General features: G+C 27.3%; 2 protein-coding genes across 2 annotated transcripts; both read right to left on the bottom strand.

Annotated features, from left to right (window-relative positions):
• Positions 1-2435: 2435 nt before the first annotated feature.
• LOC135145620 (ribonucleoside-diphosphate reductase large subunit-like) lies at positions 2436-7205 on the bottom strand. The gene is made up of 18 exons (XM_064077734.1): positions 7158-7205; positions 6972-7078; positions 6699-6848; positions 6223-6386; positions 5664-5787; positions 5364-5487; positions 5125-5304; positions 4938-5038; positions 4739-4887; positions 4478-4666; positions 4218-4423; positions 3985-4161; positions 3769-3870; positions 3244-3303; positions 3038-3193; positions 2875-2970; positions 2637-2824; positions 2436-2549 (listed from the first exon to the last, which is right to left on the bottom strand). Exons 1-18 carry the CDS (start codon positions 7186-7188, stop codon positions 2436-2438), a joined length of 2418 nt encoding a protein of 805 aa, XP_063933804.1. The 5' UTR covers positions 7189-7205.
• Positions 7206-16117: 8912 nt separating this feature from the next.
• LOC135145640 (cullin-4A-like) lies at positions 16118-25857 on the bottom strand. The gene is made up of 15 exons (XM_064077762.1): positions 25669-25857; positions 24681-24803; positions 21733-21863; positions 21049-21141; positions 20543-20609; positions 19107-19217; positions 17696-17781; positions 17529-17633; positions 17307-17438; positions 17040-17142; positions 16902-16975; positions 16629-16727; positions 16425-16478; positions 16266-16364; positions 16118-16216 (listed from the first exon to the last, which is right to left on the bottom strand). Exons 2-15 carry the CDS (start codon positions 24754-24756, stop codon positions 16118-16120), a joined length of 1329 nt encoding a protein of 442 aa, XP_063933832.1. The 5' UTR covers positions 24757-24803; positions 25669-25857.
• Between the last annotated feature and the right edge of the window lie 26 nt (positions 25858-25883).

Here is a 25883-nt window from a genome sequence, read left to right as displayed (position 1 = left end):
TGAGACGAAGAGTTGGACAAGCTAATTGTCTTTTAGTAGAAGATTCGCGTAATGGTTGGATGCTAAGTTGGGAGTTTAAGTAATATGCGAAGACAAATAATAGTAAAAATGAACTTGGGCTTGCACGCAAACGAACAACAGTAAACGCCATTAACAAATAAATAAATTTATTAGTGACAATATGTAATGTTCCAGTCATAATAGCGTCATCATTTAGTAAGTACGTAATTTTCGCTTACAAGCTTATCTAGCAACAACTTTTAAAGTCATGTTTTTGGAAGCTTCCAATTTTTTGTACGGAATTTTGGAGGTTCCTTACCTTATTTTAAGCCTATTTTAAATTTAAAAAGGTCTTGTCAGAATATCAATTACATACTGCTTAGATGAAAAAAGAGCTTCTTACTATTTGTAAAAAACTTTCTAATAGTTGTTTAAATTCTCATATATTACCAGCCGAGAAAAAGTAATTATTTTTCTAACAAAGGAGTGAATTACATTAGCTTTGCTATAAATCATACAGAAGCTTCGGTTCTTTTCCTTGCCATCCAACATGTACTTATGATGCTTATATTTTTATCTATATTAATAATTAAACTCTATAAGCAAGTAATTATTATATTTTATAAAACACTGAGATTTTTTATTCCAGTAGTCAAACTTTTGATAATAAACATAACTTTTATTTCTAGATCCAAACTTATCTCCTTTTTTTAACCTTAACTTGATAATTATACATTTATTACTTTGCGAGGAAGGTGAGAAGGGCTCCAAGAAAGAAAGAGAAAGTCAAGGCAAAAATTATACACAGAAGAACAGCAATAGAACCAAAAATAGGAGAAGCAACTTGATAGTATTATGCGAAAGAAAGAGGAAGAATATAATAGCTCACAATAAGGAAGATAAGAAGAAAGAATAAAAAATAAAGGTGTAAAAGACTAGAAGGCGGTAAAAGATGAAGCAGAAAATCAGTTAAAAATTAACATAAAAAAGAGTTTGGGGGGTGGAAACGATAAAATAAATTAACATTATCTATATTGCCTAAATAGAGGTCATTTGGCTTTAGTTGAATTAGTAATAAAATATAAGCTGGGGGACCAAGTCTGCTTATTTAGGTATTACAGAGAAACAAAAGGTTCATGATTATGTACCCACTTATCACTGATATAATTGTTTAATAGGAGTGCATAGCCATTTTGGTGAACGAAAACTTAATTTTTTGGTGAATTGATTCATAGATAGATTTATTAAATTTATAATTGAAGATTATCCACAAGGTAGGGGGAGGGTACTCCTAAAGTTAATATATAAAATTATACCGAAGGCTCACGTCTAAGTTTATTTCCTGTTTTTCTTTACTTTTTAAATAATGCGTCAGTTTCTTTCTCTTTCTACGGTAATTGTTATTCCGCGCTGATATCTAAAGTATCTGCCGCAGAGCTCCCATCAGCACTATTATTAACGTTACCACCGCTCAAAATCGATTTACAAACCTATACAAACTTTAAGCAAAATATATGAAATAATTATTAGCTGACTTTATAAATTCCCACAAAAATCATTAACTAAATGCATATACAAGGCCTTTGAACCATATAAGATTACTACAGAATTAATTTTTCACAATAGAATTTGCAATTTCAAAAGAAAATTGTGATCCTAAAAATCTCCGCAAAATCTTTAAAAAAAATCTTTGAGCTGTTTAAAAAGAATAAAATTTAAAGACTAATTTTTCTCAATTAGAATTACAAGTTTTCGAGTTTGTTAGATGATTCTAGAATTCGCCTTGCTTTTTACTTTAACTCTAACGCCTAAATGCCAGCGAAAGAGTAAGAATTCTTGTGTTTTAATTTAATTACTCCACACCGTTTTATTTCCATATTTATAGAGTGCGTTGAAACAGACATATATATTCTCACTTTTTGTAATGCTGTAAAATTCCAATGATTCTTAGCAATATACGAACTTCACGAGAACAAGAATCCAAGAAAAGAAAACAAAAGAAAGGAAAAGGGACGCAAACAAGAAGAGTTTTTATCAAACGACTTTTTTTTTACTACATCTATAAACTTTTGCAAAAAGATTATTTTTTGTTAATTTTATTATTGTGCCAAACAATAACAAATATTTTTTTTCAAAAGTGGAAAATTTAGTTTTCCCTATTTTGTATCTTTTTTTTGTATTCGTTTCTTCTAACTTTCCGCATTCTTATAATTTACGAATTTTAGTAAAACGATTTTTTAAAATTTATATTGTGCACAGAGTTAACTATAGAGTCCTTTAAAGTTATACCGATTACATATAGCATTACGAGTAATAATAATAAATCTTTTTTGAAGCTACAAATTTCAAAGCAGAATAAAAAAGAAGCCCTAAAGTGACTTTTTTTAATAATCCTTGAACTTTTATTTTTCTCTATACTACTAAAAAAAGGCCGTCTAACCGGAGCACATAACGCATCCGTCATCCTTATTACGGGAGCACGCCAGTTTTAGATCAAAAGATTGTTTTAGAGCAGAAGAGCCAAGTGACTTGAATTTACCGGGAGACTCCTAAAAATGTAAATCCATAAACGCAATTTACAATTATAAACTTGATATAATTATAATAATAATAATTAAGCATGATAGAGACAACACCTTCTGTAAGGACTGCTTATCCACAGTAAACTGAATGGCATTAGCGGCGGGGCGCGTGCGAAGGTAGTACATTCCAGTTTTCAATCCCTTTTTCCAGCCGTAAAAGTGCATGCTTGTCAGTTTGCTGATCGTCGGGGATCCCATAAAGATATTCAAAGACTGCGATTGGTCAATAAAGGCTCCGCGGTCTAAAAATTTAATGAATTTTTTTCTACGCTTATTACTATTATTTCATAACCGGCTGCCATATCAATCAAGGTTTTTTGAGAAATCTCCCAAACAGTTTTATACAAGTTTTTCAAATGCTCTGGAATATCGAGATTCTGTACGGAGCCTTCAAGTAATTATACATGCATATAAAAGTTATTATTAAAAAAATATGAAAGAAAGAAAGAGGAAGCCTTGGTGAGCAATAAGTTTATTCTTAGTATGGTCGTTCCAAAGTCCCAACTCTGTAAGGTCTTTTAAAAGATGATGATTCACTATTTGAAACTCGCCACTCAGAACGCGACGAGTATAAATATTGCTTGTGTATGGCTCAAAAGCTTCGTTGTTTCCTTTTGAGGCATAAAAATTAGTCATGAAAAAAAGGCAAAAAAGTGGCTACCAAGTATTTGGGCGGTAGAGGCAGTGGGCATTGGCGCTAGGAGAAGAGAATTCCTCACCCCTATTTTTATAATGTAAAATAAATAAAATACTTTCATTATAATTTTACTTTATTATATTTTATACTTTATATTGGTGAAGAAAAAGCCAACAAGCAAATATTGTTATAAAAATATATGAATTTATTTAATATATAAATTTCTAATAGTTTATAAGAAGGCAGTGCACACGTGTTTACATAATTTTGACTCGCGGACCTACTGCAATTACATTTTCTTTTTCCTCGTTTGCTGCGCAGTTGGGTTTATAATAATCAAATAGATATACAGCGCTTTCTAGTGCTTCGGCTTCCCTATATTATCCACTTTACTACCTATAATATGTGTTCTATTGTTTTATAATACTACTTTACTGCTTATAATATACGAGTTTTTGAAGTCTTATAGCCTGTGAACTCAACAATAACTGAACACAGAAATACTAAACTCTCATTATAGGTATATGATATTTATTTTTCAGAACTTACCGTATTTCTTTATATCTTCCCGAAGGGCCTCCCACGGCCACCGGTCGGAGGTGCTGACCCCCCACATGTCGTGCTGCAAAATGCCTTGAGAGACCGGAGAGCCTGCCATGATAATAATAGTAATAGTAATAGTAATAGTAATAGTAATAATAATAATAGTAATAATAATAATAATAATAATAATAATAATAATAATAATAATAAATGATAAAGGACCTTCGCCGTAAAGGTAACTTTCATAGGGGCCATGCACTTTTGCTTGCTCCACCGACTCGCTGAGCGCAGCAAAGTAGATTGTCTCGAATATTTCTTTATTTAGTTTCCGCGCCTCTTCACTTTCAAATGGAAAACGCATTTTAATGAATGCATCAGCTAATCCCTGCACACCTATTCCTGTTAAGACGGGCACATACGAGAGTGAAAAAAAAATAAAGGTAGTGATAATCAACCGATTGGTCTGTGTCTGAAATTTGAGAGTTGGGCTTCTTTGATTGGGTAAAAGCCAACATCAATTATACGATTTAAGTTTTTTGTAACGACTCGAACGACTTCATAAAGTTTTTCATGATCGAATGTTGGACCCATCGGAGATTCCTTCACGTACATAGGAAGTGCCACGGACGCGAGGTTACACACAGCCACTTCCTCAGGGGAACTATAATAATAAATGATATCAAAAATATTAATAACCCCAAAAAAGAAAAGTTACGAGTATTCAATGATTTCTGTGCACAAATTGCTGCATTTTATGGTCCCAATGTTTTTTTGATTGGATTTTCTGTTGCAAGTGTCTTTATAAAGCATATACGGGGTCCCCGTCTCGATTTGTGCCTCGAGAATGGCAAACCACAATTGTTGGGCACTCACAACTTGTTTGGCGCGTCCCTCTTTCTCGTATCTACAAAAAGACGCGACAAAAATTAAGGGGAAAATGCTGCTTTATAAAAATTAATGAAAGTGTTTTCTATACTTTGTGTAGAGCGATTCAAATTCTTCGCCCCAACAATCCTCAAGACCACGCGCATCACTGGGGCTGAACAAGGACCACGTTTCGTCATTTTCACACCGCTTCATAAATAGATCAGGGATCCAAAGGGCGTAGAACAAGTCTCTGGCACGCTTTCATGATAATCATAATAGTAATAATAATCATAATGATATAATTCTACGTCTTCATCTTTTCCAATATTTTTGCGCAAGTTCAGAAACTCAAAGACATCTGCGTGCCAAGGTTCAAGATATATAGCAAACGCGCCAGGCCTTCGATTTCCTTACCAAAAAAGTAAGCCAATTCCATAATTAAAAAATTTGCTTTTTTTTAATGATAGAAATATTTTAAACAGTCAATGAAAACACCTCCTTGGTCCACATACCGAGCCGTATTGTTAAACACTCTGAGCATCGGAATGAGGCCGTTGGAATACCCGTTCGTCCCGGAAATATAACTTCCTTCTGAGCGGATGCAGTGAACATTTAAGCCAATCCCACCAGCGGATTTCGAGATGAGAGCACATGTCTTCAACGTGTCGTAGATCCCTTTAAAGGCAGTCCAGTCATCAAAAAAAAACACGTAGGAGGAGGATGCCCTACAAAACCTTCAATAGAGTCTTCTTTCATTGTTAAAAGAAAACAACTTGAAAGTTGGGGTCGCGGAGTTCCGGCGTTGAATAGTGTCGGGGACGCGTGGATGAACCATTTCTCGGACAATAAGTTATAAGTCTGCCAATAATAATGTAAATAAATTGTTCATACCAATCAGTAGGATTAAAATAAAAATAAAAGACAGAATAAGTAGTTAAGAAAATATTAATAACAAGTTCTGTATATACTTTTATAAACTTTTAACAAACTAACAAATACAAAAAAGGTAATCGCTCATTAGAATAATAAATAACTTCGATAGCAGAATCGATGTCTGCGCCATGAATTCCGACAGCTACGCGCATTAGCATGTGTTGCGGGCGCTCAGCGACTTTCCCGTTCAATTTTAAAAGGTACGACCGTTCTAAAGTTTTAAATCTTTTTATATATAACAGAACATTAAAAAAGTGTTTAAATATTTTTCTAACTACATCAAAACTTACTTCTCTTTTATAAGAACTTACTGTTATTTTAGCAAATGGAAAAGTTAAATATTATATAATTTCATAACATAAATTTAATAGAAAAAGTTTATAATTATACATGTATTCCTTTACAAATTTGTAAGAAAACATCTTAGAATTGGTTTTATATAAATTATGAACATTCACTTCTGTTCAATAATAATGGGAAAATATAGAAATATTAGAAAGATATTAAAAATTATAATTAAATAAAATTTCATATTAATTTATTAAAAAAGGAATCAACAAAACTATTAAATATATATAGAAAAATTTAAAAATACAAAAATTAATAGTGACGATCCATAATCTAAAATCTTTTTTTTAAGTAATAAATAATCGCGAATACCCAAAGTACTGATAACTGTAGTCACGATCATAAATTATAGAAGAGTTCAAACGATCTGCATTTCTTAAGACAATTTCAAGGTACTCTTTAGATACGAGAGGGCAATGCCTTTGATTCGTGGGGTTCACCCAATTATAAAGATCTAATGTAAGTTCACTATAAACCTTATGGAAAGTATATATTAATTGGATTTTAAAAAAAAATGTATTTTATATATTCGCGATAATAATAATAATTAAAAAAATGAATCCTAGAATTACTAACCAAGATTTCAAATTTATGTCTAACTTACTATTTTAAATTACAAAAATAAATTTTTTTAACATAAAATTATATTACATAAAGCATATTTAGTTAAAGTATTAAGAAAATAGTTTAGACTTTTAAAAAATATAAACTTTATATAGTAAATTAAGATTGATTAAGTAAAATAAATAGAAAAAGTAAAAATGTGTAGAACTACACCATATAAAAACCTTTTTGGTTTCTTTATGGAGATTCGACATGGCGATTCTAGCGGCCAGTATACCATAATCTGGGTGTTTGGTAGTGAGGTAGGCGGTGGTTTCAGCGGCTAACGTATCTAGTTCGATGGTAGTAACGCCGGGAAAAACCCCAGATATAACCTGTTAACGTTTATTTTTTTTTACTTTAAGCAAAATCTTTTGTAAAAATCTTAAAAAACTGTTTTTAAGAAACAAAAAAAAAGCTAATTAGAATATTTAGCGGAAAACGTCTTTCCAGATAACCTTTTGTGTTATCTCCACAGGCTCAACGTGATCCATGTTTAAACCATAACAAAGCCTTTCAATACGAGAAGTAATTTTGTCAAACATAACGTTTTCTCTTCTCCCATCTGTTAAGATTATAAATTTTTTTTAGTAAGCTCAAGAGTTTTTATCAAGAAGGAAGCTAGTTGAAAGTATTAGACTAACCCCTTTTTACTACATACAGCTTCCCCGTCATCGCTTAAAGATGGCCTATAAAAATATTAAATACTTTTTATAAGTTGAAAGCAGAAGTTAGTAAAAAGACGCCCTTTACCTAATTGAAGAGAAAAGTACTTGAAAAAGGAGGGTACAAATCACCTACTGCATTCATATTTAAAAAGTGGAGGTCAACAGTACACGTAAGGGGGAGGCTGCTTGAAGGGGAAGTTCGGAGTTACGTAAACAAAGTATTGCGCGATAGAATACGACATTAGAAAGTTTATTAATAAACAAAATATTCTTCAACAAAATATTTTAGGTTATGTTAAAAGTAGAAAAATTTTTTCTTGTATAGTTTAAGAAGTTTTAAATTAAATAAATGTCCCTTTTTTTTTTAATTTAGAAGTTTTCCATCCTGTTACTGTAAAATTAAAAAGTGATTCGATGCGCTCATCTTATGTATATACTAGTTGATAACACTTTTCAATACAGTACTCATTACTACATATCACACACGATAAATCAAAACACCTATTTTTTGATACATTTGTTCTTGGTTCGTCTATAAGCTTATAATATATAACCTATTTCGTATCTTTTATTTTAAACACCGAGTACGAAAGAGACAAGTTTCTATTTATTTAAGGAAAAACTACCTGAATAAAGTTTGATAGATCTTCTCTTACAGAAAGACTTAACAATAATTAAATAGAGATAAGTTATAGCTCATACACAAATGGGTTTAAGCAATTTCGTATTTTGCCTAAATACGGCAACAAATAAATGTTGCCAATCATAGTAAATCCTAGCTTAAACCTAGTCTACCTAACTTAGGTCAAAAGTCTGTTCTAATAATACGGTTGGTAGTTGTCTGCAATAACTGTTTCGTCTGGTTTAGCTTAAGCAAATCTCAAGACCATTTTTATAATTCATTTTAACATGTCCAAACTATCAGATTTAATATTTAATATACTTTCAAATTAGCTTAGAACAAAAAAACATATCAAAAACTAATCTTTTTATTCATAAAATACTAAGTTGTTCTAACGGAATAAAAAATGGTATTTAGAGAAAAAGTTTTATTGTCTCTTGGTATAACGACTGTTAAAAACAAGTTCTGCGTTACCTTATTCTTTTTTCGAGTTAAAGGGCGCCATCTTTTATTGCGTTATTTCTCAGGTAATGCTTACTACACTGAATAGTAAGGAGAGAAAAATTTTATCGTATACTAGTAATTAACGTCTGGATTGTAACATAATATTGGTTTTTTTTTCCTTCTTCCTAATTTAACCAAATAAAAAAGGCTTTAAAATTAGGAGTTGTAAGAGATTTAGTAAAGAAAAAATAGCTCAATATATTATTTAACGAAAATAATATAATTAATCTCAAGGCAGGGAAGATGATAAGCATTTAGCATTAAGTTGATAGGCTTTTGAAAATAATTTATTAAAGCTTCATTACTATTAATAAGAAGAATAATGAAAATTATGCTTTTTGTAAATGTTAGTAACAAACAAGTATACACTCAATTTGAAGCTCCGGAAGATTACGGGTTTCCACACTATCAAAAAATCGGCCACTTCGTTGAGCATCTCATGTAATGGGGGCATTCTTTCATCATCGAGAGCTTATATAATAAAAGCGATAATATTGAATCTAAATTTCTGAAAGACAGAAAAAGGAGGGTTGTGAAGAAAAAAAAGCTGAAATAATTATTATGCTTTTACCTAGGAACTGACTTGTTATATTGTAGGAAACTTGCTAGTGTTTTTAATTCATAGCTTTCTAAAGGAAGTGCTCAATTTATCTAGTAGGCATTATTTGCTTCAAAGTACTTGTAGAGTAATATGCTCTATAACTCTTACTTAAAAAGTGAAATTTTAATGATAAGACGAAAAAGAAACAGTTAGGTATATGCGTTAAAGTTTTTATTAAAGTAGTGCTGACCGCTCTTAAGCACATAGATTAAAAATTATGACCCAGTTAAAAGCTTAGTTTTACAGTTCAATAAGTAGAGTAACTATAATATGGAAGCATACTAAATCTACACGTGCATTTGATCTACAAAAATTCGTAATAATGTAATTTCTTTCACCCATGAAGCGACCACACAAGTTTTTCCTACCGCAGTTGAAAAAACATTTTACTTTTTAACATTACGTTTTTAAATAATTAGCCAAAAAAAATTGTTGCCCAAAGTTGTTTTCCAGTACCCAGTAGCTCCATTTTTGGCGCCCTTTAAAATTATCTACCTAACTCTTTTAAAAAGTTTACCGCAAACGAAGTTTTAAGAATAAAAATTTTGAGTTTCTTCTTAACTTCTTTATTTATACTATGTTTCCACGTCCTGCCTTTATCCTCCAAAAGTCCATTAATCATTCTCTTTTTTATCGTATTCGCTTAAAGAAATATTGTTAGAATTCGTTGAAGAAGATTTTATTTCGAAATCTCCCTAAAATACGAGCGTGGCAAACATATCCTGTGTTCAATATTTTAAGTAGATTTCTATGCCTGAACAATATTTTTCCAAAATACTCTAGTTTATACAGTCCACTTCCAGGGTTTGCTAAAAATATAGCAGGCCTTTAGAAAAAAAGTGTCCCAGTACCTTGAGGAGTATTAAACTATCTAGACCTAAAAATATTTGAAACGAAAGAAATGTCTATTTTTTTGATTCTTAAAAAAATTCTCCTATTAGTAAAAATTCTGTTTTCTTTACTTTGCTATAGCTGACTTAAGCCTTCTAATTAATGGGAAGGCAAAAATTAAAAAAAAATACAGTACTCTCGTTCTTTCTCTTCAAAGTTATCAATGAAATATATTTTTTTGGGTATAACTAGCATTTATGCCTAGACTGAACTGAATTAATGAGTTATGAGAGAATTACTGAGAGCACTGTAAAAAAATTGTGATTTAGAATGAATCCCACAACTAACGCAATATAGTGCTTCGTGTAAAGAGTATGCATGGCTTCTTTATACCACTTTTTAGATGGGTGGGAGGGCTTTATCCCTTTAAGGGTTTTCTAACACGGAAATGTTATAACAACTTTCAACTCCACATATTGTACAGTCAAATTCTTATGTTAAGGTTATAAAAATAAGACAAGATTTCTCATTATAACTTAGACCAAGAGAAAGTAAGGATTATTTATAAACATGTTAGTTTTTAATATATAGGGTGGATTTACACATAGCTTGTTTAGGTGTTCTTTTACAGAAGAGCGTTAAGGGTTGTTTTAAACTAGGTTAAAAGAAGAAAACTAAACGGTTTAAAAACGTTAATTTTTCGTCAAATTATTTATATTACATGTGTTATAAGTACTTATAACATGTCCTTTTTTTTTAAACTACTGTTACATTTGTTTCCAACATATTTACTTTTTTTTATTGAAAAATAGCTAAATTGAAATATATAATTTTACTTTTTCTACAATATTATATAAAGTTATTAAAGATTTACCTTTCTAGCTTTCCGGAGGCCTTTCAATTAATTACCAATGCACTTTAAAAGTTTCTTCTTAAGTATGGAATTCCATTACTAAAATAGGGATGTAGCTCAGATTGATCACGGTCTCAATCTACAGTTAATCTCTTTTACACTTGGAAGTGGCTCATATAGAAAAAGTTTTTAAATTAACCAACTAATAATAATTTATAATTTGAAAAAGGAGTTATATTTTTAAAAATAATAATGGGCGACAATTATTCAAAGTCGGTCACAAAAGGAGCTGAGGTTTAGTTTATAATAAACATTGTTTTAATATTATAAATATAATGTTAAGGATGAAGAAAAAGCTGTTAAAAGTTCAAAATCCAAATTGTGGAGTGACGACGGTTTTTTCATATCTTCTGTTTTTATTTGTCGAAAAGCCTTTTTATTTAATATTCTTTAGGCACGTTTATCAGTCTGATTGTTAAGCTACATATATAATTAATTTAAATATATAATGCAAAACCATCAGGCCTGTATTTACTAAATATAAAATGTTAAAACCAGTTTTCTCTAAACTATTAGCATTAGCTTCTATTGTACTTGCTATTTGTTTGTACTGTTTAAATGTAGTGCGGAGATTTTTAACTATTAGTAGACTTTTCTTTTTATGCTTAACCCAAAGTTCATAACAACGCTTAATAAGTTAAAAAATATACTAAAAAAGTTTAAAAAGCTAACTTAAAGAAATTGCTTACATTTGATTTTTCCGTTGAGTTTGTTTCATTATCTAAAATCCAAATTACCTCTTTCATAACTTTATTAATCATTCAATAATTCTTTTCAATATTAATATGAATGTTTAGGTATTAAAAAAGGTGTAAACGAAGGTTTAACAAAAGAAAACTCAGCAAAGAAAAGTTTCCCTTTATTTAATTATTATTAATATCATAATAAAGAAAATCCATAGGCAACGTTTTGTTAACTATTGGAGTCCTTTTTTTGCTTTGCAACTTTTTCGAAAGATTTGGCAATTATACAGCTACGGTGACAATATGTAAATCATACTTTAATTACACTTAGAATTAAATTATGCATAACATACTTTATAAACGTACTAATTTTTTTTATGTAAAATGTTTAAAAAGTTATGATTACATATAAAGGGAGCCCTTCAAATATATTTGACCCGGGAGTTGCATTTAAGCAGTCATTTGTCATTGCAAATGGAAGCTTTATATCAAACCACAGTTTACATTTTTTCAGTATTAGGTCTGGATAACAATCTTTCCATATACAGAAATTGGGGTAATGAACTTTTAACTAGGTATTTTCCTTGTTGATGGGAGCCTTGGCCGCCTGCACACAGTTACAATTTTTCTTCTTCTAGAAATAACTGGTCTAGGTAAAAAATATTTATTTAAATTATTTTAACAAAGTTTTTATTATATAAGCGATTGCGTATATTCTTAAAATTGATTTAACTAATGAATTGAGAAATAGATTTGAGGGTAAACAGGTTTTTTTCAAATACCAAAATACTAAAGATCTATAGTGTATGCGATGTAGGTAAATTTACGTGTTAGAACCAGTATATTTTTTCTTTTGTCAAAGACTTGGCTTCTGTTCACTTTTTATAAATATAATTACTCGCTTTTTATTCAAAAGCCATGTACGTCGTAGAAACGGAAAAAAAAATATATGAAAAATTATAAACTCTAGAACTAAATTTAAATGACCTTTAGATAAGAGCTTTTTACATTAATTCAAACCAATCCTTAAAGCAGTTAAATCAACCTTGAATCGAGAATAAAGGCCTCTACGGTTTCTTCCAGCACTAAAATCTACACTCGTGAGGTCTATTTTGATCCTAGAAAATATAAAAGTGTTAGGATATAATTGGAAACAGTACGGAAAATAATCTTAAATAATCTAATAACTTGATGTTTTGCTACTCCAGAAAAACAATTATTTTTCGAATTGCATTACCTTGGTGGAAGATGATTCGCTATTTGGGAAACAAAGTTCTAATTTCTGAGGTGCAAATGGTCGTAAACTATTCGGTTTAAATTGTTCTCCATTTTTACAAGTGTAACTTCATTAGTCACTTTGGCGACAAACGTCTCGCTGGACAAAATGCAAGGACGGATAACCATTACTGGTTCTCTTCCACTTAAACCACTCAACAGCGGAATGATTTTTTTTTTCGGGTTGATATAAATTTATAAAACCCACGATGCTATAAATGTTTTTTAACGTCCCTTGTTTATTTGACTTTAAGTGTGAAACGTAATTGACACGAGCTGACTCTACAGTTTATATTATAGTTTGCTAACCCAACGGGAAACTATAATTTCTTTTATATAATAGAATCCTTAAGATATTTAAAAATTTTCCTAATCTTGCAATACGTTTAATAGCGATCCTTTTTCGAGTAACGTTGGCACAGCCCCTATGGTTTACCGAATGAACTTTCTTTTCATCAAAGACAGTAACCAACTAGCAGAGACTTTCATTGTTAAAATAACCTTTTTAAAAGCTCTTAAAAATAACTTTCACGAAAATTTGTCTGACACAATTCTATTTTTCCGGACGATAAGTTTACAATTAAAAATATACCGAGGCTAAATCGCTTTCCGCATCGTGATAAAACTTTGGCTTTAGGTTAACGTAATATTGAGGACTTTTAAACTTTTTAGTGGCGCTCTCTCTGCGTTATGCGCAACACTAAAAAGACATCCCTCGTAACGGGTGAGCACATAAATAAGAAAACCAAGTCCTAAAAAAAAAGAGCGCGTAAGCTGGAGAGAGCAAATTATATGGATTTAATTAAAAATATGTTATAAAACTATAAAAACATGAGTTAATAGAGGCAGCTACTTTTTTTTAGTGGGTTAATGTAATATTTTATATAGTTTTAACATCAATATCCACTTGGACTTCACTAAGAATAGCTTGGTTATATTTCATTGGCCTCTTTTTTGGAATTGGCATTGGTTCCGGGACGGTCGGTCCCATTTTAATATTATTAGGTACTCATTGTTTAAAGGCTTATAGTTTTGATTGTAAATACGCTATGCGTTTATAGGAGCCGACCAGTTTAAAAGCGATGACCCTGTTCATGTAAAACAAAGGGGACAATATTTTCAATATTTTTACTGGACAACGCAACTTGCCGTATTCATATCATTGGCTTTCATGAACAAGGTATTTTATGCGTAGGGTAAAAGTGTATTATTGTTTTAAAATAATTGACTATTGTTTAAAATTTACTTAAAGTTGACAATTAACTTAACATGCGCCTTTTAAAAGTATTATTTTACATCTCGGGGCAATGAAAAAATTAAAGGGTTATGGTGAAGCCCTTTTTACGCGTTCTTTTGTGATGCATGTGTAAAGTTACCAGATTTGTTTTCCATTTAGTTTTTCTTTTTAATAAATAGGAAAATTCAGGAAATAAAAATTTTTTAATAAGGTGAGCTTCTCTTAAAGGCTAGTTAAATAAAAGTAGGCATGCATGAAAAGTTATGATCAACGACATACTAAAATTTTGGTCTAAAGTTTGGTGACGCTCTTACGATGTTGCGGTTTAGTATTAACCCTGACCTTAACTCCAACCCCACTAGAATAACCTTTCTATATATATACATATACACCGGCGGGCTTATAAGAATTAATTGAAATTTAAAGTAAAAAAGTTTTAATTTTATTTAAATTGATATTTCTTCAGGTAGCCGTAGAAGGAACAAACGAAATTTCAAAAGAACACTCTTATTTTTCCTCTTCCCTCATCGGAGCGGTGTCAGTTCTTTGTGCGTGGATCGCTTTCTTAGCTCGTTCAAAGAAATTTTATATCATAAAAACGACGAAAGGTACATACTATATTGTCTGCCTCACAGAAATTTTAGTGTTTATACTATTATTATCTATAGTTTCAGTTTCAGCGCCTCTGAGATTCATGAAAATAACAATTTCAGCAGCTCGCAAGAATGCCTATGGCTGGGCTGTCCTGTCGGGGCTGGGGTGTCAGCCTATAAGCTTTCTTCTTACTATTATTAGCTATTTCTCAACTAAAACAATTCTTGGTTACATTGCCGTCAGTATAAGCGTTACGGGTTTTCCTTTTTTAGTGTTTTAGAGATAAAACAATCTTACCAGACTCTGTTTACATTAGGTATAGTAATTCTAGTTTTACTTAGGAAAACAAACTGGATATTTTCAATACTAAGTTTGAGAGGTAACAATTTTCTGTACTATAAATAGTATGTCGTAAGTGATAGTAATGATTTTTCTGTTAAACAGGAAAATCATTCCCCATCTTGGAAATTTATAGCGTTGAAGTTGTGCTAAACATTCTTCCTTATGCAGCCACCTTAATCATTTTTTGGTGTCAACACTCTCAAATGAGGACAACTTTTCACAAGCAAGGTTACTACAAATGACACTTTTATCAATTAACTATGAATCCAAAACCTTTAGGATGTCAGATGGATAGCACCCTTTTTGGCAATCTCAACCTCAGTCCCCCACAGCTGCGAATCTTTTATTCTTTAACGCTCGTTCTACTTATCCCTTTGATGGAAAGGATCGTTTATCCTTTAACAAAAAAAGCTGCGCTGCCACTCAGTAGTACTATGGGAAAAATGGGTATAGGCTTATTTACCACAAATTTGGCATTTCTGGCCTCCGCAATTATTGAAATCTATCGAAAAAGAGCCGCAGTTACTAACAAGGTGGCCTTTATAATACTTATATATATATTAATTTATAACAAAGTTAGCAAATGCTAGAAATCTCTCTGCCATCCATCAGTGTATCAAAGTAATATGAGTGTTCTTACCTTGATTCCTCAATATGTTCTACTGGGAGTTGGTGAAGTGTTTACTGCAATAACTTTTTATGATTTTTTTTATTATGAGGTCCATCGCTAATGGCAATACAATACGATTTACAAATATTCATTATAAATTAATAAAGGCTCCGGAGCCAATGAGAGCGGTTTGCCAAGCGTTAAACATGCTAATGGTGGCCATTGGTGCTATGCTTGGCTCTGCCATCAATAATGCGTCGTATGATTGGATCAGAAATGATCTTAACGGCGTCTACTTGGAAAGAACATATTTCTTTATATTTGGTTTGGGTAAGTTTGCAAAAAAGAAATATTGGGTGTTCTTTAGAATTGTTTTGAAATTACTTTCGTTTTAGGGATGCTAAATTTTGTAGGCTTCCTTTCTTTAGCGAGAAATTACGTCTATAAAGCAAAAACGTTTAACTTTGGCGCGGGAGGTACGAATGCAGAAGATAACAGAATCACGTTGTCCAACATAACAAGCGGTCAATCAGCGATTTCCTTGGTCGACAGCCGGAACACTCAACCAATAATAACCGACAATGTGGAATTTTTGTAGAAAAAAAATGAGATTTTTATATTAATAGTTATCAATAATAGCATTAAAAAAGTTCTGAAAAAGTTTCAGTCATTAATATTTTATATAACAATAATATTTGAAGCTTTCATAATATAATATTCTTTATTATGCCACGTAGTGGTAATTAATACAATCGTTATTCTCCTCTTTTGATATATAGTCTCTTTCGATAAGGCTTTCGAGTCTCTTCTTTACGTCTTGCACCTTTAAAAATAATAATAATAATAGTAATAATAATAATAATAATAATTACTGTAGCAGGAAATTTAAGTTGCTGAAAAAGTTGCTGAAGAAGTTCATTATGGCTAAGCATTCTTCTTGTTTTCATTATTCTCACAACGGCAGCGTCAATCTTATTTATAATAATAATAAAAATAATAGTAATATTTTTCTTTGTATCATATAATTTTGCCTGCCACTGGCGATCCTGATAAACTCTCTGAGTCGTGTCTTCTTGTTCTTGAAGCTAATAAAAATTTAAAAAATTAAATAGTAGAAATAATAACTTTTCTTATATTTCATATAATAATAATAATAGTAATAATAATAATAATAATAATAATAATAATAATAATAATAATAATAATAATAATAATAATAATAATATAATTTTTACTGTATCTTTTATTTGAAGTTGGTTGATCCTCACTTTTTTGCTTTTAGTTTTAAGTTCTTTTTTTAAAGTGAATATACAGTGCTCTGTTACTGCAAAGCTCTGATAATTATAATAGTGATTAATAATAATAATAATAATAATAATAATAATAATAATAATAATAATAATAATAATAATAATAATAATAATAATAATAATAATAATAATAATAATAATAATAATAATAATAATAATAATAATAATAATAATAATAATAATAATAAAAAGAGAAACGTCAGGCTCCTTTAACAAAAGCTTCACTTTTCCAAAAGTTAACGTTTGCAAAATATGCTTGAGTGTGGCCTCGTCTGTAAAAAAAAAATAAAGGGGACAAGTTTGCAGATTAAAACAATGCTAGTTATTAAAAAGTACCAAGACCCGTACGGATGGACACGTCATGGTAAGAAAATTGTTCTTTTTCGTTAAATAGCAGCAAGACAATAGCTTGACTGCAGGAAACGTAGAGTTCTTTTTCCTACAAACACGTGGTTAGCCACGTGGTTAGAAGCGGAGTAGAGTGTTATTGGTTGAATAATAAACGCTTATTTTAATGGTCTACAGTACTCTTCTTTAGGCATTATTAATTTTATTTGCGTACCTCATAATAATTTTATAATATATATAATACATATAAACAACTTCTTTTAATGAGGCGTCACGTGCGAGATTGACTTTTAAGGTGCACTGTTCCAGGGAAGGTACCCACGTGAGCTTTCGGTTGGGATTCGTCGAGGTGTAAAACTCACAAAAATTTTTACGAAAGAGTTGAACCTATTATCGATGATATATATATATATATATAGAAAAATAATGATATCAACAATGATAATAATAGCGAACAATAATAATAACTAAACAGACCTGTTCAGGGTACGCTAAATTTGGAGAAGGAGAATAGGAAGGCCAATGGCCAGCCGTAAGTACGTTTACTGAAAAGTTTTTCATAGTATTGCTGTACCACTCAGACTTTTTACAAAACAAGAAATCATAGCTATCGTAGTAATCACGTGTGTTCATATAAAAAAAACCTTAACAAAAGAAGTCATTAAAATTTTTGAAGTTTCCAAGTCGTTAAACATTCCTTCCAACTTATAAGTAAAGTTGGAGCCGCACTCTTTCAAAGTAAATATATATAAAGTAGATAAATACATATTAAAAGTTCTTTAAAAATAAAAGTAAATATAATAATAATCCAATAACGAAATAATAATAATAATACTAAAAAAACTTTAGGAGCCCAAAAATAATAAAATAAATAAATAAACATTTTTTCTATATTATGAAGAACTTATTTTTATATATATTTTTATAGTCACTATTATATTGTTTTATATTTATTACTTTAAATGTTATTATTTTATCATTAAAAATAAATTTTATTTAAATTATTATTTTTAAGTTATTTTTATATGCAAACCAGTATAAAAATAACAAGTAAATAAAAAATCAACAAAGTAAGCGATATTAGATATCAGGTAGTAAAACTTTTTATATTTATTTTTATATTTTTTTCTGTTAAACCTTTTATGCTCAGTCATTCGTATTATTCGTATTATTCGTATTATTAAAATTATATATTTTTATTTATTGTTTTTTTTTTTAATTACATTTGAAAAATATATATAAATATATAAAACTTTTATATGAAGTTCGTATATAAATTTTAAATATATATCCGTCTCTCGAGTACTTCTTTTTTTGAAGTTTATAATAAAAATCTGGGCCACCATTTTTCTGTAACAAACTTGCTTGAGTTTAAAAGAAATATATATATAAATATAATACTCAATCATTAAAATTAAAATTTTAAATCAAAAAACTTTTTTTCCATTTCCTATAAATATTTTGTAACAAACTTGTTTAAATCTAAAAGAACAATATATAAAACTCATAAAAATAATGCTCATTTCTTATTACCAGCATATTTATTCTATCAAAACCTTTTTTTTAAAGTTCATAATATAAATATAGACTTATTCGAGTTAAGAAGAAAATATCTGCAAAACTTTTATATATATAAATAATTATTGTTATTATATTTTAATAAAAAACTTGTTTATAAAGCTCATTAAAAATTTAAGACTTTTTCACGTTTACGAAAATAAAATCTTCACACAAATAAAAAAATATTTATTATTATTATATTTTCTATAAAAACTTATTATAGCTCAAAATAAAAATTAAAAAGAGAATATTAAAAACTTTTAAATATTTACATAAAATAAATCTAATTAGTGTTATCACAAAATTTTCCCTACACTTTTTTTTCCAAAAGTTCATGACAAAAAATCCAGACTTCCTTGAACAACTTTTATATATTCATATCATAACAGTACTTATTATTATTATTATTTTTTCGTCATATTTTTATATTCATAAGGAAAATCTACATTTTCTTAAGTATATTTATATTAACAATACGCATTTACTATTACCAACCTTGCTTGAGTTTTGAAAGCATGGAGCGTTCAGCGTCCAATGACAATGAACGTTCTAAAAGGAGACGCTTTGCCAAGTCCTTCTTATAAAAAGCTTCAAAAACGTCTTTTCCTATTTTTATTAAGCATAAAATATAAAGAAAGCCAATAAAAAACAGTCCAGATATCTGATATACTTCATAATTATAAATGATTTCTTTAAATTATTTGTTTATTATAATAATGAAATATAAATATCTAAAAAAAAACTTTTTTTATTAAAGAAGTCAAAGTTTTCCAATAGAAGTCCTTATTATAATATAGTAAATATATATAAAAAATTTATTTAAAACTTGTTACTAATAAAAAAAACTATAAAAAATGGAAAAAAAAACATTAAAAATTATATACTATAGTTATTAATAATTATTAGCAATTTTCGTAACTCGTAAAGTTCCTTGTTTATATTTTTTTTAATGTTTTTATATAAATTTTAATATTAATTATTTCTTATAAAAAAGAGTTAAGAAATCTATAAAAAAAATTATTTAAATAAAAAAAGTCATAATTTCCCAAAAGAAGCGCTTATTATAATATTAATTATATATAAAAATATTAATATTATTACTTATGAGTCGTTATCAATAATAATACATTAATTATGAAAATTAATATAAAATTTAAATAATTATTAGCCAGTCAGCTTTACTTTTAGAAAAATTCGTACAGTTTCTTGTATTATTTTTATTTATTCCTAAAAAAATTTCCTGATACTGAAAATAAAGAAATAAAACAAGCAACAAAGAAAACTTTTGGCCGATAGTTCATATAGAAAAGCACTATAATAAAAAAATTAATACAAAACTTTAGCAATAATATCATAATAATATCAAAAAAAAAAAATTTAAAAAAATAATAATTATTAATAAAAAATTGATCAGCAGTTTCTTTTTGCTTACTATTAAGTAGAATTAAATATACGACATTTATTTCTATAATTCTTATATTTATTCATTATTACAATTTCTTTTTCTCATAATTTTTTTATTTTTGGTAAAAGTTTTTAGTATTGTGGTGAAGAGCCCTTTAATATATTATCAATTAACTTATTTCAATGTATTGCTTATTTAATAATAAGGATAAAATTTATATATTTTTATTACACCCTTCTTGTAGTAACTAGTAAAGTTTTAATAATTTTTATTTAGCAGAAATACATTGAATATATATACACCAAAAACTAGACGAGAATAACAAAAAGTTTAATATAAATAAGAACCAATTAAATGTTTGATAATAATTATCGCTTCATAATTGAAGCCAATACACGAATGATAGGGAAGAAAATAACTAATGAGCAAACTAGAAAAAAACGTAATATATAACCAAGAGAGGACCTCATAAACAATATTAATAGTCTATAAAATATAAAAATAAATCAAGCAACCAATCAGCGACCTTGAATCGAACGAAATAGGACAATTACTTTATCAAATAAGGCATCCAATCCCTCTTCATTAATATTCTAACCAATAAAAAGCTTAGTAGCAAACGAGGACAGCAAAAAACAAGCGCTATTAGTTATGAGTTAAACATATTCATTATTTTTTACTAAAATTTTTTTTTTGGGACTCGCTGCAAAATTTATAGTGAATAGTATTTTTATTTGAAAAATTCTACCACTCAGTAGTTTAACCCAATATTTTTATTTATAATAATTATTTACCAATCATAAATGCCTTTGAGACAGACTATAAATGGCAGATAGGTGCAAACTATATTAAAAAACTCCTATGCAGCCAATTGGCTTTTGTATTCATAGATAAACTAACCCGCCAGAAAACCAGTTTAGACTAATGGGTATACAGAAAATTTCAAAATTTATAGTGTTAAGGCAGGAAACAACCAACGAAACTTCAGTATCTCTTAAAAACAATACGATTGGTTTATAATAGGCGTTTTACCTTTGAACTTTGCTTGAGTTTTCTATCAATATATTTCGCTAGAAGCTCAGAAGGTTTATTGGCCACAGAATTTATCGCAACTTCAAATGAATCCTAAAATTAGCCAGTAAATAGAGTATAAATTTGACTAATATAATACATATAAACAAACCATTTAAAAAGATAAACTCACATTTATATATAGTAAATAAAATATAAAGGAAAAAAAATAAACTTTCGATTTTTTTTTATATTAGAAAGTAAAAAAAATAAAAAAATAATAAATTTTTTGAGTTCTTTAAATAATATAATATATAAAAGTTTATAAACTTTTTATATAAGTAAATAACAAAGTTATATTGTAAAAGTTTCAGTTTCTAATATAAGAAAAAATTATAAATTTTTTTTTATTTTGTTTTCAAAATTATAAAAAAATGGTTGAGAAAACTTTTAGTTTCATAAAAATAAGAAAATGAGAAAAAAAAACTTTTCTATTGTTTTATGCTTTACTAACTTTTTAATAAAAAACATTAACGTTAAACGCAACGTTAGTTAAAAAAATTAACGAATGAGCTCACAATTCCATAAAATTGTTCAATTTTTGGATCACAATAAATTTATTGTCAGTTCTATTGGTTTAGAGAATTCATAAAATTATCGTGTGTATTTACCATATATAGTAATAAGTAAGAAAATATAATAAACTTTTAAAGTTATTTTAAAGCCGGCATTTGATGCAAAAGAACACGCCAGCGAATGATCGAGTTGATTTTTGAATTTCAGTAAATCTTCAACCATTTCGTTCTCCCGTTCGGTGCTTCTAATAATTTCGCTTCCTCAATTATTAAGAATATTATACAACAATAAGAATTTAGTGATAACATTAAAAATAAGCAACTCATTTTTATTAATAAAGTTTAAAAAATGTTTAATAAAAAAAAATTATGTTTAACTTTTTCAAAAATTCTAAAAGTAAAATTATTTTAAAATTTTGCTTTAATTTTTTCCATCAAGCAATGAAAATTTTGTAAAATTTGCAGGAAAAAAAAGTAAAAAAAAATTGTGGGTCACTAAAGATCGTTAAAAGTCGAGCATCTGCGATAATATATATTATTTAAATAACTTTACTGGCTGATTGCCTTTTTTATATTTAAAGAAAAAAGGAAAAAAAATAAAAAAAAGTATAATAATAGTAAAAAAAAAAATTAGTAAGTTTAAAGCAAAAGTTAAAAAAAAACTAAAGTTATAAAAAAATTGTATAGCAAATAAAAATAAAAATAAATTAAAAGCAAATAACAAATATAATAATAGTATAAGTAGTGAAAAAAAAATTAATAAAGTTTAATAATTAAAAAAAAATATTTATATAATAATATAAATGTATTAATTATAAATAGGTATGACTTTTTTAGTGTATAATATATTGTAGTTAAAAAGTTATAAAAAAATTTTTAAACAGAAATAAAATAATAAACTTGAAAATAATAAAAAAGGTTAAAAAAAAAGTTGAAAAAGAATGAGTTACTGTAATAAAAAGTAATAAAAGAAACCATTAAAAAATTAGAAATAAATTTAAAAGCCAATAGAAAGTGTAATAAAGTTACATATAATAAACATAAATTGTAAAAGAAATATAAAAAATAAATTTTTTATAAAAATATTCCGAAAATATAATATCAACTTTTCTAATAAATATTTAAAGTAAAAGAATTTATTATAACGACACGAATTGCTCCTGGCTAAACTTTGATTGGCCCTTGTTAAACCTTATATATTTGAAAAAACAAGATGAGCACACGTGTGGCGTTTCTGTGAGTCATGTGCACAGCTTGAGATAGTAAAGCGTTTCCAATGAATTATTAATAAAAAACATATAAAAGTTATACAGAAGTTTACAGTAAAAAGCAAATAAAAAGTGAAAATTGTTAGTAATGAAAATATTTAATTACAATTAAACGTGAGAAGCTTAAAAGATAGTAAAAATAATAATAAAAAAGGACAAATTTTTTTTTTACTATTTTTAATTATATTTTAATTTTTATTATATATTTTTAAAAGTTTTAATAATATTATAATCCTTTATAAATATAAAGAATAAAGAATAGAATTAGAAAAGATTAAAAAAAAGTTATAAAATAATATATGAAAGGAGAAAAAATAAATCTTTAAAATTATCATTAATGAAATAAATAAATAATGACAAATTTATAAATATCTATATAAATATAAAGAAAAGAAGAAATAAAGTAATATAAAAAAAATAATATTTATATAAATATTATACTTACGGTAAGAATAAAAAAATATAATAAACATATATTATTGAAATAAACATTTAATATAAAAATAAAATAATAAAAAGATGTTAACTTTATATGCCTATTATGAAAACTAGAATAAATAATGACGTAGATTTAGCACTAATAAATAATATACAAAATAAAAAATAATATTTATATATACTAATATAATACTTCAAATCAAAATAAATCTTTTAAGATAATAATATTTAAAAATATAAAACGTTAATATATAGAAACTTTTATATAATAAAAATATTAAATGAAGAAATATATATTATAATAAAGAATTTTTTATTATGTTGGCTTTAAGCCCTCTTTTCGCGTGGTTCTACTGCGCTGTATAAATAATAGCAGTAAAAGTAGTGTCTGCACTGTACCACTCCTATAAATGGTAGCTTTTAATGGCCACCCCTGAATATTGATAGGTCAGACATTCTTTGTAGATTTATTCCAGGTGGCTCATGGGTGAATATAATAACAATGGTTGTTTTGAAGAATTCGGTTCTAAAAATGATGTAAACATTTAACTTATCTCTCTATTGGTGGATATGTTTCTCCGTCTCCTATATTATTGGACTATAAAAACGCATGATCAAAAATAGTGTAAACATTTTAGTTATCTCTCTATTTGTAGATATATTTCTCCTTCTTCTATTACAGGACTATAAAAACGCATGATCATCAGTTTAAAAACGCATGATCATCAGTTATTATAAATATTTATGGATTTACTAGTAAATATGATTTTCTCAATTTTTTTTCTGTTTAATATATATTTTGTTTACTTTTATAAAGCTTTGTATATTTATAATGAATGTTTTTTTTATTAAATTATCGTTTTAGATTTTTATTATTTTCTTTTTAAAAACAGAAGAAACAAGTATATAATTATAATGAAATGTAAAAAAAACTAAAGGAAAGTTAATGATAATTAAGGAATATAATATTTATAACCACTATTGTAACAAAAAAGTAACAAATATACAAAAAAAGAGAACAATTTTAAGTATAAAACTTTTTTAAATAATAAATATTATATACTAATAAAAATAAAATAAAAAGTAAAATAGCGGATACTTCTATAGAAATAATACTTTTACTTATAAAAAAAAATATAATACTAAAATTGTACTTCTAAAAATAGAAAAAGATAACAAATATATAACGAAAAGTAAAATTAAATATATAATACAAAATAATATTATAACTTTTAATAAAAGTAAATTTCATGCTTAACAGTTTCATAAAAATAAGTAGCAATAATTTTCTTTATCATAATCATTATTTTTTTTGTAAAATATAAAAATAATACAATATTAAAAAAAACTATAAAAACCCAAAAGCACCAACCTTTAGTCTTTATATACATTGAAAAATGCTGCTTCAACTCAACAAGTGCGCCCACGCGCTCAAATAAATTATACATAATCTTTAAATAATCATAATGTTGACCTTCGAGAAAATTAGTGAATCCTAGAAATCGACAAGAAAAATTAATTTGTAATTAATGAATATGGCTGTATAAAGAAAATTATGAAAGGTTCACGTTTTTTGTTTAGCAGAGACAACAATTATAATTAACAATAAAAATAAAAATTGCATTAATAATAATAGATTATAAAAAATTTATAAAGTTTTGTATAGTATTTTTTGAGTTCATATAATAATAATCAATGTTTACCATATAAAACGTGTAATACATAATAATGAATATTTTCCAGAAAGTAGTGTAGGATAGAATAATAAAAATAATATAAAATAATAAACAAAAACTTTTACTTCGTAACTTTTTTTTATGATTGTTATAGCCAATAAGAATTAATATTAAATAATATTTTAATAGTAAAATATTTATATATAAACCTTGAACTATTCATAACTAAATATATAATATAAAGTCGTGTAGTTGCAATATAATATAATAGCAGTTATAGTTTCAATAATAATAAATAGTCAATGGTAATTATGAAATAATTATAATGTATTTTAAAAAAAATAAGAATATATGACAGTTGAAGTAAAAAAGTAGTATTAATATAAAATACAAACACAATAGAAGAAATTATATTAAAATAAAATATTGAAATAAACACTGATACTAATAAAATAGAAAAGTAAATGTAAAAAGCCATAATACAAAATACATAATTAAAGTATAATAGAAAAAAAAGAAAAGAGTGTAAAATTAAAAAAAAGTAAAGAAAAAAATGTAAACCAAATGACATATAATAAAGAGTATTGATAATAATAATAATAATAATAATAATAATAATAATAATAATAATAATAATAATAATAATAATAATAATAATAATAATAATAATAATAATGAAAAAACCTCTTTCAAGAAGAGTGGTAGTGTGAATTTTCAAAAGCTCAAGCTCAACGACGGCCACCAGCGACTTTAAAGTTTTACTTTCTAAATATTCTAACACGCGTTGTTGCTCCTCGTGCAAGCGTTGGCTCACGTGGTTTAAGTAGGCATGAACCTGGAGTTAGTAAACTTTTTGTTTTTAATGATAAACTCTAAAATTTTTTATTGTCTGTAAAAAG

The sequence above is a fragment of the Zophobas morio genome, unplaced genomic scaffold (genome assembly GCF_036711695.1).
Source record: "Zophobas morio isolate AGI-343-1 ecotype UQ-CSIRO unplaced genomic scaffold, CSIRO_AGI_Zmor_V1 ptg000167l, whole genome shotgun sequence".
In the NCBI taxonomy this organism is placed as follows: domain Eukaryota; kingdom Metazoa; phylum Arthropoda; class Insecta; order Coleoptera; family Tenebrionidae; genus Zophobas; species Zophobas morio.
This window is presented reverse-complemented; position numbering and strand designations above follow the sequence as displayed.